The 15945-nt window shown below is 42.1% G+C and overlaps 1 protein-coding gene across 2 annotated transcripts in view; it reads right to left on the bottom strand.

The window, feature by feature from the left end:
• Positions 1-15945, bottom strand: part of LOC126457363 (ATP-dependent RNA helicase DHX33) — a 143964-nt gene that overhangs the window by 56285 nt on the left and 71734 nt on the right. For both annotated transcript variants that reach the window (XM_050093602.1, XM_050093603.1), the window contains 3 exons: positions 9307-9440; positions 8787-8971; positions 3006-3081 (listed from right to left, as the gene is read on the bottom strand). In XM_050093602.1, coding sequence (XP_049949559.1) covers positions 3006-3081; positions 8787-8971; positions 9307-9440 — 395 coding nt within the window. The remainder of the gene's footprint in view (positions 1-3005; positions 3082-8786; positions 8972-9306; positions 9441-15945) is intronic.

The following is a 15945-nucleotide window of genomic DNA, read 5'->3' as shown; positions in this document are numbered from 1 at the left end:
GTGTGTCCCTCATTTCAGGACACTATGATAAGTAATCAAAGCCCTGTCGAAGGAAAGTAATCAAAGCCCTGACGAAGGATGTGGTTCAGTTGTTAAAGACTGGGGTGGTACTGGGTGATAAAGGGGACATTCCTTTGTGGCTGGTTCTTGAATGTGGTGGGAAGATAGGGGGTGAGAGGGAAAATGGCAAGGGAGATCTGTTAGCAGACTATGTCTGGAGGATAGTGCCTGTCTGTGAAGGCCTTGGTGAGACCCTCAGCATATTGAGCAAGGGAGATTTTGTCACAGCAGATACACTGTCCTCGGATGACCAGGCTATATGGGAGAGATTTTTTGGTGTGAAAGGGAGGATAGTGTCAAAATGCAGGTACTGTTGGTGGTTTTAATGTGGACAAAGGTGGGGATGGAGCCATCGGAGAGGAGAAGGTCAACATCTAGGAAGGTGCACGCTCGGTTGAGAAGGAATACATGAAGCAGATGGGGTTGTGAAGAAACCCTGGCCCTGGCCCTGTGCACAGATTGTGAAGATCTCGTCAATGAACCTGAACCAGACTAGGAGTTTGGTAGTTCAGGAGATTAGGAAGGTCTCCTCTAGATGGCCCATAAAAAGGTTGGCATAGGAGGGTGCCATGTGAGTGCCTATGGCTTTGCTGTGGATATGTTCATACAACTTCCCTTCAAATGAGATGTAGTTGTGGGTAGGATAAAAGTCAGTAAGGTGTATGAAGAATGAGATAGTGGGTTTGGAGTCTGAAGGACGTTGGGAAAGGTAGTGTTCAATAGTGGTAAGACCATGGGTATGAGGGATGTTGATGTATAGGGAGGTGGCATCAAGAATGATGAGTAGGGATCCAGGAGATAACGGGGTGGGGATAGTGGAGAGTCGCTGAAGGAAGTGGTTGGTGTCTTTGACTTGGGATGCTAGATTGCAGGTAACTGATTGGGTGTTGGTCAATGGGGGCTGAAATTCTTTCAGTGGGGGTACCATAACCAGCCACAACAGGATGGCCAGGATTGTTGGGTTTGTGTATTTTGGGGAACATGTAGAAGGTGAGTGTGTTGGGTATCATAGGGGTGAGGAGGGAAATGGATTCAGGGGAGATGTTCTGGGAGAGGCCTAAGGCTCTGGCTGAGTTCTTCTGCCAGGTAGTCACTGCGATTCATAGCAACAGTAGTGGAACCTTTGCCTGAAGGTAGGATGATTAGGTCAGGATTTGTTTTGAGGCTATGCACGGCTTTCCTTTCTTCTACTGAAAGGTCAGTGCTCTGAGAAAGGCACCTGGGCAAGGCTAAATTATAGGTAAAGGATTTCTGGAAGGTGACCAGCAGGTGATTAGGTGGGAGAGGGGAGGATCTCAGTTAGATGGTGGTATGAACTGGAAGAGGCAGGGCTCAATGTTGGAATTAGGGGGTTCTGGTTGGAGGGATTGGCTGCAAAGGAGTGGGAGGGGGGAGGATCTCAGTTAGATGGTAGTATGAACTGGAAGAGGCAGGGCTCAATGTAGGAATTAGGGGGTTCTGGTTGGAGGGATTGGCTGCAAAGGAATGCTCCCATTGCAGGGATCGGGAGAAGGAGAGTACGTTTTTGGCAAGTCCAGCATTGTTAAATTTGGGTGTAGGGCTAAAGGTGATGCCTTTGGATAGGACTGAAACTGCTGTGGAGCTGACGGTTTTGGTGGAAAGGTTAAAAACAGTGTTACGGGAAAGTTTTGTCTCTAGATATGGCGGAGAGTTGGTAGTAGGGCTCTTTTGGGGTTGTAACAAGCTGTAAAGGTTGGTTAGGCAGGATTTAGCTGCTATGAGGAGGAACACTCTGGGTACAATAGAGGTTGTATAGTGTCGGCCCAAGGCAGCAGTAGGATGTCAGCAGGTTGGATAACTTGTGGAGGTAGTGCTGGAAAGCTCCTCCAGGTACTGTAGAGCAAGGGATTCAATTTCAGAGATGTCATGTACAGAGTAGAGATTGCAGAATAGTAGGATCTTAAGCAGAGCTGGTTTGGGATGCCTGTGCCATGGAGATGTGTTTTTGCAGTAGCAGGTTTGTGATGTCTCCTTTAGATGGCTTGTAAAAAGGTTGGCATAGGAGGATGGCATGGGGGTGCCTGTGGCTGTGCTGCAGATTTGTTTATATACATTCAAATGAGAAATATATTACCCTATTGCACAATATGCAGCTGAACATAACACACTTGATTTTAATGGCTGCTTCACTACCTGAGACATCTGGGTCCTTCCTTCCACCACCAGCTTTTCTGAACTGTGCAGATGGGAGTTATCCTTATAACACATTCTCCACTCCCATAATTACGCTGGCCTCAATCTATGGTGACATACTGTCCCCACACTCTCCACGCAACAGTTTCCACCCCCTCTATTCTATCTTCTCCTCCCCATTGTCATCTCCCACACTGTTTATTTGCAACCCTCTACCAATGCTTCCACCCATCTTTCCCCACTCTTCTCCCTTTTTGCTCATTTTTTTTCGCCATCTCACTGCCCCACACGCTCCTGACACTGCGCCTGCTGGCAGTCTAGTCCTTGCACACTCCACCAGACAGCGTTCATCTCTCTCCTCACCTCTACACTACCATTCCTTCCCCTTCCCTGCACCCTCCAGATTACTGCTTGCATCCCATGTAATGTTGCATTCCGGCCTGAGATGCTGGAGTTGGAGGTTGTGTGTGTGTGTGTGTGTGTGTGTGTGTGTGTGTGTGTGTGTGTGTGTGTGCATATGTTTTACTGACTGGCCAAAAGGATTATGTGAATGTCTTTCAATTGTGCCTGTCTGCAACTTGATGTCCCTTTACAGTAAGTAACACTCTGTCTTTTCCTACATTTTTGATACTCCTACCTGGAGTTTCCATTGATTAATAATAATAATGATAATAATAATACACAGAGATAAATAATACAAACTTACACCAAATAAAATTATTAAAAATACATGCAAATTCCATAAAATAATACAAATGTATCTATAATATTTCACAGAAGCTGCAACTGACCCTTGCTATAAGACGTATGTGATGAGCCATTGATTCAATTTCCTCCTGACCCGTCAAGAACACTAAAATGTCATGACTGAAATAGAACAAGAATGTTGACACATTTTGTTAGTTTTGCATGTCAAAGAATACACTTTTAGCTTAACAAAAAATCAAATCAAACTGTTTTATACAAACAATGGTACTATTAATCAAAATCATGTATTCAAAATGTGATTTTTGCCCTACTAACATAATTCCTTAGCTGGCTGGTAATAGCATACATTACAATCTTATGATACATACTGCACTGCACTCAAAAACATCCTGCTTTTGTTCTTAGGTTTTGTCTTTAGTGATACATAATAAAAATTCTGAAACTTTCTTGTCACTAGTGGTGCATGAGGTATGTCTCTAAAGTTTCCATCCTTGTTCTTTAAACTGGGATGGCTGGAGGGGAGTGCGGGGTCTTAATTACATCTTAGTGAAGCTTATTATGATTAATCAGGGTAGATTCCAATGTACATTGCACAAATTCATACTGTGCAGTTGTTAGTATCAATAAAATAACAATCTTCATGGATTTTGTTATGAGAAACTTACGTGGAAGGGATGCAGACCAATATGCACTTCAGAGAGCATGCTGAGCCAAAATCTGATACACTATGAACAACGTCTATTACAGTTAAACAGAGACAAACTGGTTGCTAAATGACCAATATTGAATTAGGTCTCTGGTGGCACAGGAACATCTATGATTACAATTATTTGGTTTTAATGTGCTCAACACTGTGTTTAGGTAAGGTTATGTTAGTGTACCCTTAAAAATTCTTGTTGAATGAATGAATGAAATTAACATAATAAATGAAAAGAACCAGTTTGCTTTTGTTCTACAATATTACTTTTATTGTGTTAACTGGTTTTTGGCTTACAAGGCCATCTTCAGACATTTACTGAGTATTGTCACCAAAGAAGTTGCAATGTTTGCAAACAACATTGGAAGAGAAGTAACACATCTAAACGGAAGTAGAAACATACAGTAAGTAACATCTTTGACAGTGAGGTGGTAATGCAATGAAAAAGTAAAAATTGAAAGTAAATAAATAACAATGGAGTAGGCAAGAAAACCTTTAATACAAAATAGGAACCGCATGCCTACATAACAGTTTCTATTAATAAACAAATAAAATAAGTACTAGACAAGGCTACATCAGGAGGTACGAAACAAGGAGAATGATACACAAACCAATTAAAAGAAGAGACCATTATCAATGTAACTACAGAATATATAAGGAACTTAAGCGATATCAGTAAGATAAACAGAAATAAATAAATGCAGGAAAATGGAAGTGTTTGAGGGAACCTACAGCAAATGCAATCTTTGAGAGTGTGGTGGTACTGCATTTTAACATTAACATTATATTCAAAACAGTGAATATGTATCAGTCTGCATTAAATAGATGAACAAAGTGAAGTATGAACAATATTTGATGAGACAACTACAAGAGGTGTTAAATATGGACAGTAATACAAGTACCAGTAAAAAGAAAGCCTTAATTATTGAAACTACAGTCTGTATGGAATACAGAGACAACTTCAATAAAACAAAAGAACTTAATGAAGACAGGAAACTGGAAATATGTAGGAACATACGGTGTGGGAAGTAATGAACAAAAGAGATGATTACATGAAGTTTAGGAGAGGGGAAGTGTTGAACTGTGTCTGGTCATTTAGGGTTAGATCTGAACTGTGAGCAAGACGTTTGTTAATTTCCAGGGCTTCCAGCAGGTTGATTTTATGGCCTTTGTTTGCTAAGAAGCACACGGGACACTGGCTGGTAGTTATGACCCTCACTCAGTACATGCTCAGCAAATGCAGAGTCAGAATTCTGCAACCTCCAGCTGCGTTCATGTTCAGCCAGCCTAGTTGCTATTCTCTGCCTGACTGACCGATGTAAAATTTGTCACAGTGCTGATGCACAAGTCTAATGTCAATCTTGTGGAACTGAATGACTTGAGACTGGCCACTCAGACATGCTTGGCACAGAACTATTTCCAGTTCCAAGGGACTCTTTATAAACAATTGGATAGCTTAGCTATGGGTTCCGCTCTTAGTCCACTGTTGGCTGAAATACTTATAGACCATTTTGAACAAAATTTTCTAAAAACAGAAACTCTGAGTGCAAATATCAATACTGGTTTAGATATATAGATGATGTTCTGTATATGTGGACTGGTACTACAAGACAACTCAACACATTTTTGAAAAACCTAAACAGTCAACATAAAAATATCCAGTTCACAAGGGAGATTGGTACCAGATCCATAAACTTCTTAGATCTCACCACTGACATCAGTACACACACACATTATTTCAAAATTTACAGAAAAACTACAACTACAGATACAGTAATACCTTCTTGCTCACAACACACCATAGCTCACAAAGATGCAGTTTTCCATTCAGTAGTACACCGTCTCATATCTATCCCCATGTCCAGAGACGCTTTTAAAGCAGAGTTAGATACAATAAAATTTATTGCCACAGCCAATGGCTACAGTCCAGTTCTTATTGACCACATCTTGCACAGGAATCAAAAACGGAAAATTATACCCCACCTCTATGCCCCTCCTGCTTCCCCTCCACTGTCTGCAAGAAATGGTGTACACTACCATTTCTAGGTGAGGTGTCACAGATAGTAGCCAAAGCACTGCAAGCCTGCAAGTATAGGCTTTCCTACTATGTTAGGAACACGACAGCCCAGTATGTTTTTAACAGCAAAGATAAAATCTAGTTATTAGCCAACAGTGGGGTATACAAATTCACCTGTTCTGATTGTGGCAAATTTAACATCGGTTAGTTAGGCAGAGACATGGCAAAGGCAGTGGATGTTTCTTGGTCACAGTTTGTCTGTGGCCATTCATGCGAACAGACAGCTTGTTTAACGAAGGCTGAGGCCAGGAGGGTTATGGGAATGTAGAGATATTCCAGGGAGAGTTCCCACCTGCACCCTTCAGAAAAGCTGGTTTTGGTATGAAGGATCCAGATAGCATAGGCTGTGAAGCAGACATTAAAATGAACTATGCTGCAGTAACTGGGTGGTCAAGCTCTTTCTTGGCCGCAGTTTGTCAGTGGCCATTCATGTGGACAGACAGCTTGTTGGTTGTCATGCCCACATAGAATGCAGCACAGTGATTTCAGCTTAGCTTGTAGATCACATAACTAGTTTCACAGGTAGCTCTCCCTTTCATGGGATAGGTGATGCTTTAGACAGGACTGGAGTAGGTGGTGAAGGGAGAATGAGTGGGACACTTCTTACATTTAGGTTTATAATGCGGATATGAGACATCAGGCAAGGGGGTTGGGAACAGGGGTTGTGTAGAGACAGATGAAGATATTGTGTAGGTTCAAAGGGCAGTGGAATACCACTGTGGGAGAGGTGGAAAGGATAATGAATAGGACATTTCTCATTTCAAAGCATGATGAGAGGTAGTTGAAACCCTGGTGAACAATGTGATTAAGTTGCTCCAGCCCTGGGTGGTATTGAGTCACAAGGGAAATGCTCCTCTGTGGCAGATGGAAGACTCTGGGAGGCGGAGGTGGGGGTGGCTTGAGAGATAAGGCACACGAGAACTGTTTCTGTTCAATGTTGTGAGGGTAATTACAGTCTGTGAAGGCCTCAGTGAGACACTTGGTATGTTTCAGAGAGGGTCAGCTTGTCACTATAGATGTGATGGCCATGGGCGGCTAGGCTGTATGGAAGGGACTTCTTGGTATGGAATGTGTGGCAGCTGTCGAAATGGAGGTATTGCTGGTACTTGGTGGGCTCGATTTGGGCAGAGGTACTAACGTTGCCATCTTTGAGGTGAAGGTCAACATCGTGGAAGGTGGTTTGTTGGGTTGAGGAGGACCAGGTGAAGCAAATGGGGGAGAAGTTGTTGAAGTTCTGGAGGAATGTGAATAGGATGTCCTTACCCTCGATCCAGATCAGAAAGATGTCATCAATTATTCTGAACCAGGTGAGGGGTTTGGGATTCTGGATGGTTAGAAAGGATTCCTCTTGATGGCCCATGAATAGTTTGGCATAGGATGGTGCCATGTGGGTGCCCATTGCTGCACCCTGGATTTGTTTGTAGGAGATGCCTTCAAAGGAGGAACAGTAATAGGCAAGGGCATGGTTGGTCATGGTGACCAGGAAGGAGGTTGTAGGTTTGGAATCTGTCAAGCATTAGGCAGCCATCTAACCTACAAATGCACCCACAGTCTTTTTATTTCTCTTCTTTTCCACTGATCCCCCCCCCCCCCCAAATCCGTCTAACCTCCTTATTGCTCCAAGCTACCCTACCCTCTCCCCACCTTATCCACATATGATTCCACAAGCACCACTTTACTGTCCCCCAACCCTACCCTGCTATCCCTCCCCCTCTCTTTCCCAGCCTCTTCATTACCCCGACCATCCAGATTGCTACGCCCTTCATGCGCTGCTACTTATAAACAGTAATTCCTCTGAAAGCAGATGTAAAATGTGTGGCTTATGTGATTTGTTGAGCTGGAAATCCTCATCTCGATGGAGCAGGTGGTCTGTTAATTATATTTCCACAGCTTCCTTGATAGCCGAATCCCAATAGGATGAAACTACAGTGAGTTTCTTGACTTTCCCTTAATTCATGGAATGGTCAGTGGCTATATAATATTCATTCACTGCAAATTTGTTGGGCTGTAGAATGCGGGTGTCTCACTGGTGTTCAGTGCTTCATTCTTGTGCAGTCTGTACTGTTTGTCTCATGTACCTTTCACAACATTGACAAGGAATTTCATGTGTACTCGCCTCTCGTAAAAGCAAATATCTTTCACAGATTGCAGAAGAGCTGCCATCTTTGCTGGAGTAAGATCCCATTGACTTTATGCTTCCTCATTATTCTGGACATTTCTGATAAACATTTCTCACACACGGTAATAAGGTCGTAGACTTTACATCTTTCATCTTGCTCTTCCTTTGGTTGTTTTGACCTTTTTGCTTTCACAATTCTCTACTTTGATATTTTGTGTATCCATTTGGGCTGAATACCTTTTTCAAGTCTACCAGTTCACCCTCTAGGGTGTCATCATCGGATACTACACGAGACCCGCAAGTATAAACTGGTATGGATGTCCTTACAGTACACACAATGCCTTAAAATCCCTCCATCCTTACGTCAAACTATCATATAAAAAAGCAGTACACGGCCATTCATTCCCTGTTTCACAGTAAATTTAATTTTTAATGAATGGTGTTAAGATGCTTAAGAAATTATATCAGTTTGCCCTCATCATGGCGCCACACTGAGCATGCCACTGACAATCTCTGGTAGTGTTAACTCTACACTACCAAGAGATATTTATTTTGATGAGTTCTGTTGTATCCTAAAAATCCACATGCTCAGTAGAGTAGTAAAATTAGCATTCTGTTATTAATTTACATTACTTTATACAATACAGTCTCTCCTGTTTATTATCACAGGCACAATGGCTTTTCTCTAGTCAAGAAACAAATGTAAAAAAGAAGAACTTACTATGTAACAGAGTAAACGCGAAGCCCAAATACGTTCAGTGTGTAGCTGAATTAATTAGCTTAGGTTTGACGTATATTCTCGATTGGACTAAATTATATAGCTAAAACTATGATGATTATGTCCAGTGTCATTCCTTGTGTCACAATAAAATGAGTCACATCAGTTGTGACATATGTCTGTGTGTTGGATGAGATATATTTTTCTTTTATAATCTAGTAAATTTGAATGCATCTTAAAGTTGGGTCCTTACTTGGCTGGAGCTTCCCTGTGAATCTGGAAGATGGTCACCAAGGAGCTAAACACATAATCTTCCTGAGGTTGGATGGTGTGAAATATCTTCACTGGGTGTTGTCTGCCTTCAAGATACAATATTGGTACATTCCCAAAGTAGTTGCTAAAGTGGTCTACATCCATAGTAGCGGACATTACTAGTATCTGTAAAAGGTTATAATGTATGTTGTCTCTTCCAAAAATGAAAACAAGCAGAGAAATAAAGTCACTAAATAGTAAGTATGAAATTCATATGCTATTGGTTTAAAAGAAAAAGTGAAATACTCATTAAGATGTAAAACATTAGCTGACTTTTTTGGTGATTACTCTTAGTTATGTTCAACAGTTAATTTTCCTTTGGTTTTCTTGCAGGTTCTCCAAGAAAGAGAAAAAAATACCTAACTTCCAGTACATTTCAACTACATGTGGAGTTCAAAAACAAAATACATAACTGTTTTCATTTCTTACAAAACTTCTAAATATGAAAAAAAGCTATTTACTTTGAGTGCTTTGAGACCCCTTTCTTTGCGTGTTTTCTGTGCCTGCTTGACAATACCAAAAAGTACATCAGTGTGAACTGTTCTTTCATGAGCCTCATCCAACACAATAACACTATACTTCATGAGTAAATTATCTGTAACAAATAAATCAGAAAAGGAATATGACTACATAATAATTACAAACACACAGGAGAAAGAAAAGTAACAGATTCTTTCAAAACAAACATATTTCCCATTTTTTATGAGATCAAATATGACATTACAACACAAAATTTTAAATGCAAGTTATTGGTTCAGAATAAAAAGATAGCACAAATTTTAATACCAGAATAAATACAATAATGAAATATACAGAGCAGAAAGCACTTGTGAGAAACCATTTGGCAAGCACACAACATGAAGGCACTGAGGTGATCTAGCAAGCTAGATGTTTGACAAAATTTCCCTGACAAAGATCTGCTTGAAGTTAATAATTTTAAAATGTCAAAGAAAAAATCCTTATTTAACTCACGAGACAGGGCTTCACACACAATACATATATAATAAGTAGGAAATAACATAGAAATGAGGAGTACTTTTTAATAAAAATTGATACTAAAAGTCCAATTAATAATTCGGATATAATAAAACTACGACTGTAACATATCCAGTGAGATTCTTTTAGGATAGTTTCCAAGCTGCCATGAATATTTAACAAGAAAGTAGAGGTATAAAAATAAAATATAATCTCTCCAATACCAATGTTCTTGCCATGTCCTCAAATAATTATGATGATTGTAGGTAAGTTATGATTTTACGTCGACGCTATTAATTGTTCTGTATGCCAACTGAGCATATCCCTCAACAATTCAGTTGTGAATAGGCAGTTTGGCACAGTACAGTAATGAGCAGAGTGCATTACATTTTGCAAATGAGAATGTAGTAGAGGAAAAACAACTGTTCAAGATGTTTTGTTCAAGGAGGTCATCCAAAATCTTCAAACAATTTGAAGACATATTCTACCTTACAAGGATATTCAGCTATCAATGTCAATGAACACTGTCATGGACATATGTCTGGAGGAATCACCCCAGAAACAATAGCAATATTTCACATGTGAGAAGGAGCAAAGAGGAGGAGGAATACAAGCCTATGAAGCACAGACTTTAGTCAAGAGAAATTTGTGTGGTACACCAGCAATTCACAGCCAGTAAATTGGAGATATATGTGTGATGAACTTCACAGTGGACATATTTGATGTATATCCTATGTCCACTCTAAAGCAAGTAAATATTGCTGGTCAACAATACAACTGAACCTCGCAAGGAATCTCTTTATGATTGGGATGTTAGTGTTTGGTGTGATTTAGCTTGATATATACTATGTACCTAACGGTTCTTCAACAGAACAGTGACCAGTAATTATTGAATGATTTTGTCCGTCAGATGGATTAATATAAATTGCAAGCAAAATAAGAAAACGCAAATGTGGAAATGGTTTTCTCATTTGTTGATCGATGACAAACCGCATTCCAGGCATGATATCTCCAGTTTGTCAGAATGATTGATTAATGGTGTTCTCTTGGATGTTCAGTTCTTGTTTACATTTTCTGCACTAAATTTCATGTTTGTCAAGTGTTGTGAGTTTTGCTGTTATGTGTATTTGTTGCCTGGATTCCAATCAGACTGGTTGTCAGTCGTCAAAATATTGTGTATCAAGTGGACAACAATGTGGCTGAATACTCAGCAGACCACCAGTAATCATGCAAACATTTGTCAACTGCTCAAACAGAAAAAAATGATAAGAATATTTATGCACGTGTGCTTACTGACAACAGGTGGTTAAACACATGGCAGAGTTAACTAGGTTGTTTTGAAACTCAGGTCAGCGAATTTTAACAGCAGATTTGGAAATGACAAGGGCTGCTAACAAATTTGTGCTCTAGCTCATGACTGAACGGCAAAATAGCATTGAGGAAATATACGTGTGACCAAAAGTATCTGGACACCCCCAAAAACATATGTTTTTCATATTAGGTGCATTGTGCTGCCACCTACTGCCAGGTACTCCATATCAGCGACCTCAGTAGTCATTAGACATCGTGAGAGAGCAGTATGGAGTGCTCTGCAGAACTCATGGACTTTGAACGTGGTCAAGTGATTGGGTGTCACTTGTGTCATACATCTGCACGTGAGATTTACACACTCCTAAATATCCCTAGGTCCATTGCGTCTGATGTGATAGTGAAGTGGAAACATGAAAGGACACGTAGAGCATAAAAGGGTACAGGCTGGCCTCGTCTGTTGACTGACAGAGACTGCTGACAATTGAAGAGGGTGTAATATGTAATAGGCAGACATCTATCCAGACTATCACACAGGAATTCCAAACTGCATCAGGATGCACTGCAAGTACTGTAACAGTTCGGCGGGAGGCAAGAAAGCTTGGATTTCATGGTCAAGTGGCTGCTCATAAGCCACACATCATGCTGGTAAATGCCAAGCGACACCTCGCTTGGTGTAAGGAGCGGAAACATTGAATGATTGAACAGTGGAAAAACATTGTGTGGAGTGATGAATCATGGTACACAATGTGGCGATCCAATGGCAGGGGGTATGGCGAATGCACGATGAACGTCATCTGCCAACAGTAAAATTCGGAGGTGGTGGTGTTAGGGTGTGGTCTTGTTTTTCATGGAAGGGGCTTACACCCCTTCTTGTTTAGCGTGTCACTATCACAGCACAGGCCTACATTAATGTATTAAGCACCTTCTTGCTTCCCGATGTTGAAGAGCAATTTGGGGATGGTGACTGCATCTTTCAACACGATCGAGCACCTGTTCACAATGCACGGCTAGTGGCAGAGTGGTTACACGACAATAACATTCCTGTAATGGACTGGCCTGCACAGATTTCTGACCTGAATCCTATAGTACACATTTGAGATGTTTTGAAACACTGACTTCATGCCATGCCTCACCGACCGACATCGATACTTCTCCTCAGTGCAGCACTCTGTGAAGAATGGGCTGCCATTCCCATCAGCACCTGATTGAATGTGTGCCTGCAAGTGTGGAAGCTGTCATCAAGGCTAAGGGTGGGGCAACACCATATTGAATTCCAGCATGTCTAGGTATCTGGATGATTTTGATCACATAGTGTACCTATATACCTGAGTATAAGATGACGCTGATTATCAGACGACCTCCTTTTTTTAAGAGAAAATCAAATTAATAACTGTTTTATTGACATAAAGTACCTGCTCAAAAAGTTAACATTATACCTTGTATTGAGCTGCATAAGATTCCACAAATGCGGTCTGTGTGCACAGCTGTATGGTGCACCACAGAAGATGCCAGTACCGGCAGAGGATCCCTACTCTCAGATACGTATGCAGCCTCTCCGTAGTGCACTCTACCACACGCCTGATGACTTGTAGGGTTGGGTCTGGCCAGTTTTGCATGCAGTCTGATGTTTACTTCTGCTGATGTGACTGGAACTAATAGGGCAGCCACCCCATGGCAAGTGTTTTTCTGTATCAAATATTTGAAGTAGTAAAGTGTTGTGTTCATTATTATCTGTTACAGAATACTCTGGCAGTGAGTAATGTCATTTTTCACATGTTACATTGTGCAGTAGCTTTTTGCATTCAGTTGTGACCTTTTTCTTGTTATAATATAGGAGATAGAAGCTCTGCTTCAAACATTGGTGCAATAACAGACAGAACTTCTTATGGTCTTGTGACAGACTGTGTGGACGTTGCTCTTACCCCTCTTACATCTCTGGCTATGTTTCCTCCTCCATTCCTGCCATTTGACAAGGCAGCGGAAGACTGGGAAGCATACGACCACTGCCTATGACAGCATTTCCATGCCTTCCACATGATGGACCCGGAGGTACGATGTGCAGTGTTTTTGTCCTGGATTTCTCCCTCCTTGTATCAGGTGTTGCAGCAGTTGGCTCCGTTACAGGAACCTTCTTCGTTGTCTTTTGACAATTTATGCTCGTTGTTGTTTTCCTATTATTATCACCACATACACATTGTAGCTGCTAGGGTTGAATTCCACCAACGCAAGAAACAACCCCATCAGTCTAATCGAGCCTGGGCCATGACTCTCCATGGCCTTAGTCGCAAGGGCCATTTTGTCACATCCAAGTTTAAAGAGTATATGCAAACAACATGGTTCGTGATGTTATAATCCGCTCTGCCCTGGATAACGAAATCTGGCAATGGGCCCTCCAATTAGAAAACCCTACCCTCTATGAGGTGTTGTCCATTGTCCAGTCATACGAGGCCTCATGTGCTCCTGAGCAGCAGCTGGAAGCATAGTGCAATGCCGTGACAGTGCAGGATTGATCTGGCTGCGTCTGCAGAGGATGAAGAAGTTGTGTGCAACTTGGCCAATCCGGCGGCTTCCATGCTGCATGTAAACAGTGTTCCAACTGCTGCTCCCTGTTGCCATTGTGTGCGTCTTGTCACTCCCAATATGATAGATCAGAGTTTCCCCAGCGTTGGGCCATCTGTCAAAAGCTTCAAATATAAAGTCAAGGCGGAGCTGGATCAGCTCACATCTGTCAGAGTTGTGGTTCCCATTTCCTCTAGTGAATGGGCCACACCAGTTGTTATCATGATGAAAGCCTCCAGTAAAATGTGTCTTTGCGGTGATTTTAAGGTCACCATGAATTCACAGTCTGTGGTCAACACATACTCAAAGCCACATCTAGAAGAGCTGTTCACTGTTTAGCAGGGAGTCAATTCTTCTCCAAACTTGATCTTTCCAAAGCAAATCAAACCTTGGATGAGTCCAAGCATACCTGGTTCTTAAAATGCCTTTTGGCCTTTATCAATTATAGCAGTTAATGTTTGGTGTGGCAAGTGCCCTGCAATTTTTAATGCTATCTGAAACAGGTCATGTCCGCTATTCCGCAATGTTTCAACTGCCTGAATGACATTGTCGTTACCGGGCATACTATGAGTGATCACCTGCACAATCTCTAAGCCCTTTTTGAAAACCTTTGGGCCATAAGCCTGTGTTGCACTCCAGATGTCTAAATTTTTCCCTCTTGAGCGTTTGGCCCACACCATGTCACGGCAGGGTGTCCAACTCCTGGTGAGTCTGGTCATGGCCATCACAGACCTGACATGTCCCACACTATTGCATGAATTGCAGGTTTTCTTGGATAAAATTGCCTACTACCACTAGTTCATTCCCAGGGCATCCACCATTGTGTACCCTCTGTACCTTCTTCACAAAGGTGCTTTGTTTTCATGGTCTCCGGCATGCGACTAGGTCTTTTCCATCTGAATGCCTGCCTTAGGTCAACACTGTGTATAGCAACTTTTGATCCTAACAAAATACGGTATGAGGGCTGTCCTTGCCCATCAGAATGCAGATGGCTTGGAGCAGTCACTAGTGTTTAAGTCCAAAACTCTCAATCCAGCACAGGAACAATATTCTCAGATTGAGAAGGAAGCCCTGGCCATTGCACATGCACTCACCAAATTTCACATATTATTGTGTGGCTCCAAATTCCAACTCATTACAGACCACAAGCCGTTAGTTTTGTTATTCAGTCCATACACCCAGGTCCCCGATAAGGCGGTCCACTGGTCGCAGCAGTGGGCATTGTTCCTGTCCAAATATCACCATGACATCCATTTTTGCCTCACTGGGCACCATGCCAATGTGGACACTTATCCTGGCTGCCCGTCAGTCTGGACTCTGATGAGTTTGATATAGAGAAGCTAGTGTATTTCCATTTAGATGTTGCCTCCTGCTAGGTGGTAGACATGTTTCTGATCACTAGTACCATGGTTGCCAGGGCCACAACATCTAATCCTGTCCTCAAGCAGGTCATTCACCTCTTCCAGCAGGCATCTTCCAGGCAGTGCTTCCAATCTGCTTCATAATTATTTTGTCTTATCCTATCATCTCTTGGTTTTAGACAGTATTCTCCTCCTCTAAACGGACAATGCAGCTCCTAGGGTGGCCATTCCCGGGAGTTTGCAACTGGAGGTCTTACAGCTGTTGCATGGGAACACTGGGGTATTTCCCACACCAAAGCCTTGGCCTGGCAGACATGTGTACTGGCCCAGAATTGAGGAGGAGCTGGAGCATTTGGTGGCTGTGTGTCCCCAGTGTGCTAGTCAGCAGGCAGTTCCCAAGGCTTCGTTTTTCCCATGACCTCCAGTGACCTAGCCCTGGGAACACATGCATGTGGATTTTGTGGGATCATTTCTAAATATGTTTTGGCTGACAGTCACTGACACTTTAGCCATGACCAGGGTTGTTAACTGCACTCTTCCAAAAATTTTTTTTCTGTGGGAGGCCTCCTGGTTACTCCCATTTCAGACAAAGGGCCTCAGTTCCCATCCCACGAATTTTATGATTTCTATGTGTGATTGGGCATTCGCCCATGTTCGCTCCTCTCACTTCCACCGTCAGTGCACGGTTCGCATCTTTAAGGTCAACATGAAAAAGCATTTGCAGGACTTTTCCACTGAGGAGGCATTACTGTTCCTTTTTCTGATGGCCTACCAGACAAGTCCTATTGGTTCCCATAATTCTGCCAAGCTTCTCCATGGGTGCCAGCTGTGGACATGGCTCCATTCCTCTACCTGGGTTCTCACTTGCCGTCATGTTCCACTGTACTGTGGCTT

Source organism: Schistocerca serialis, chromosome 2 (assembly GCF_023864345.2).
Source record: "Schistocerca serialis cubense isolate TAMUIC-IGC-003099 chromosome 2, iqSchSeri2.2, whole genome shotgun sequence".
NCBI lineage: Eukaryota > Metazoa > Arthropoda > Insecta > Orthoptera > Acrididae > Schistocerca > Schistocerca serialis.
The sequence above is the reverse complement of the archived record's forward strand: the minus strand, read 5'-3'. Positions and strand labels throughout refer to the sequence as shown.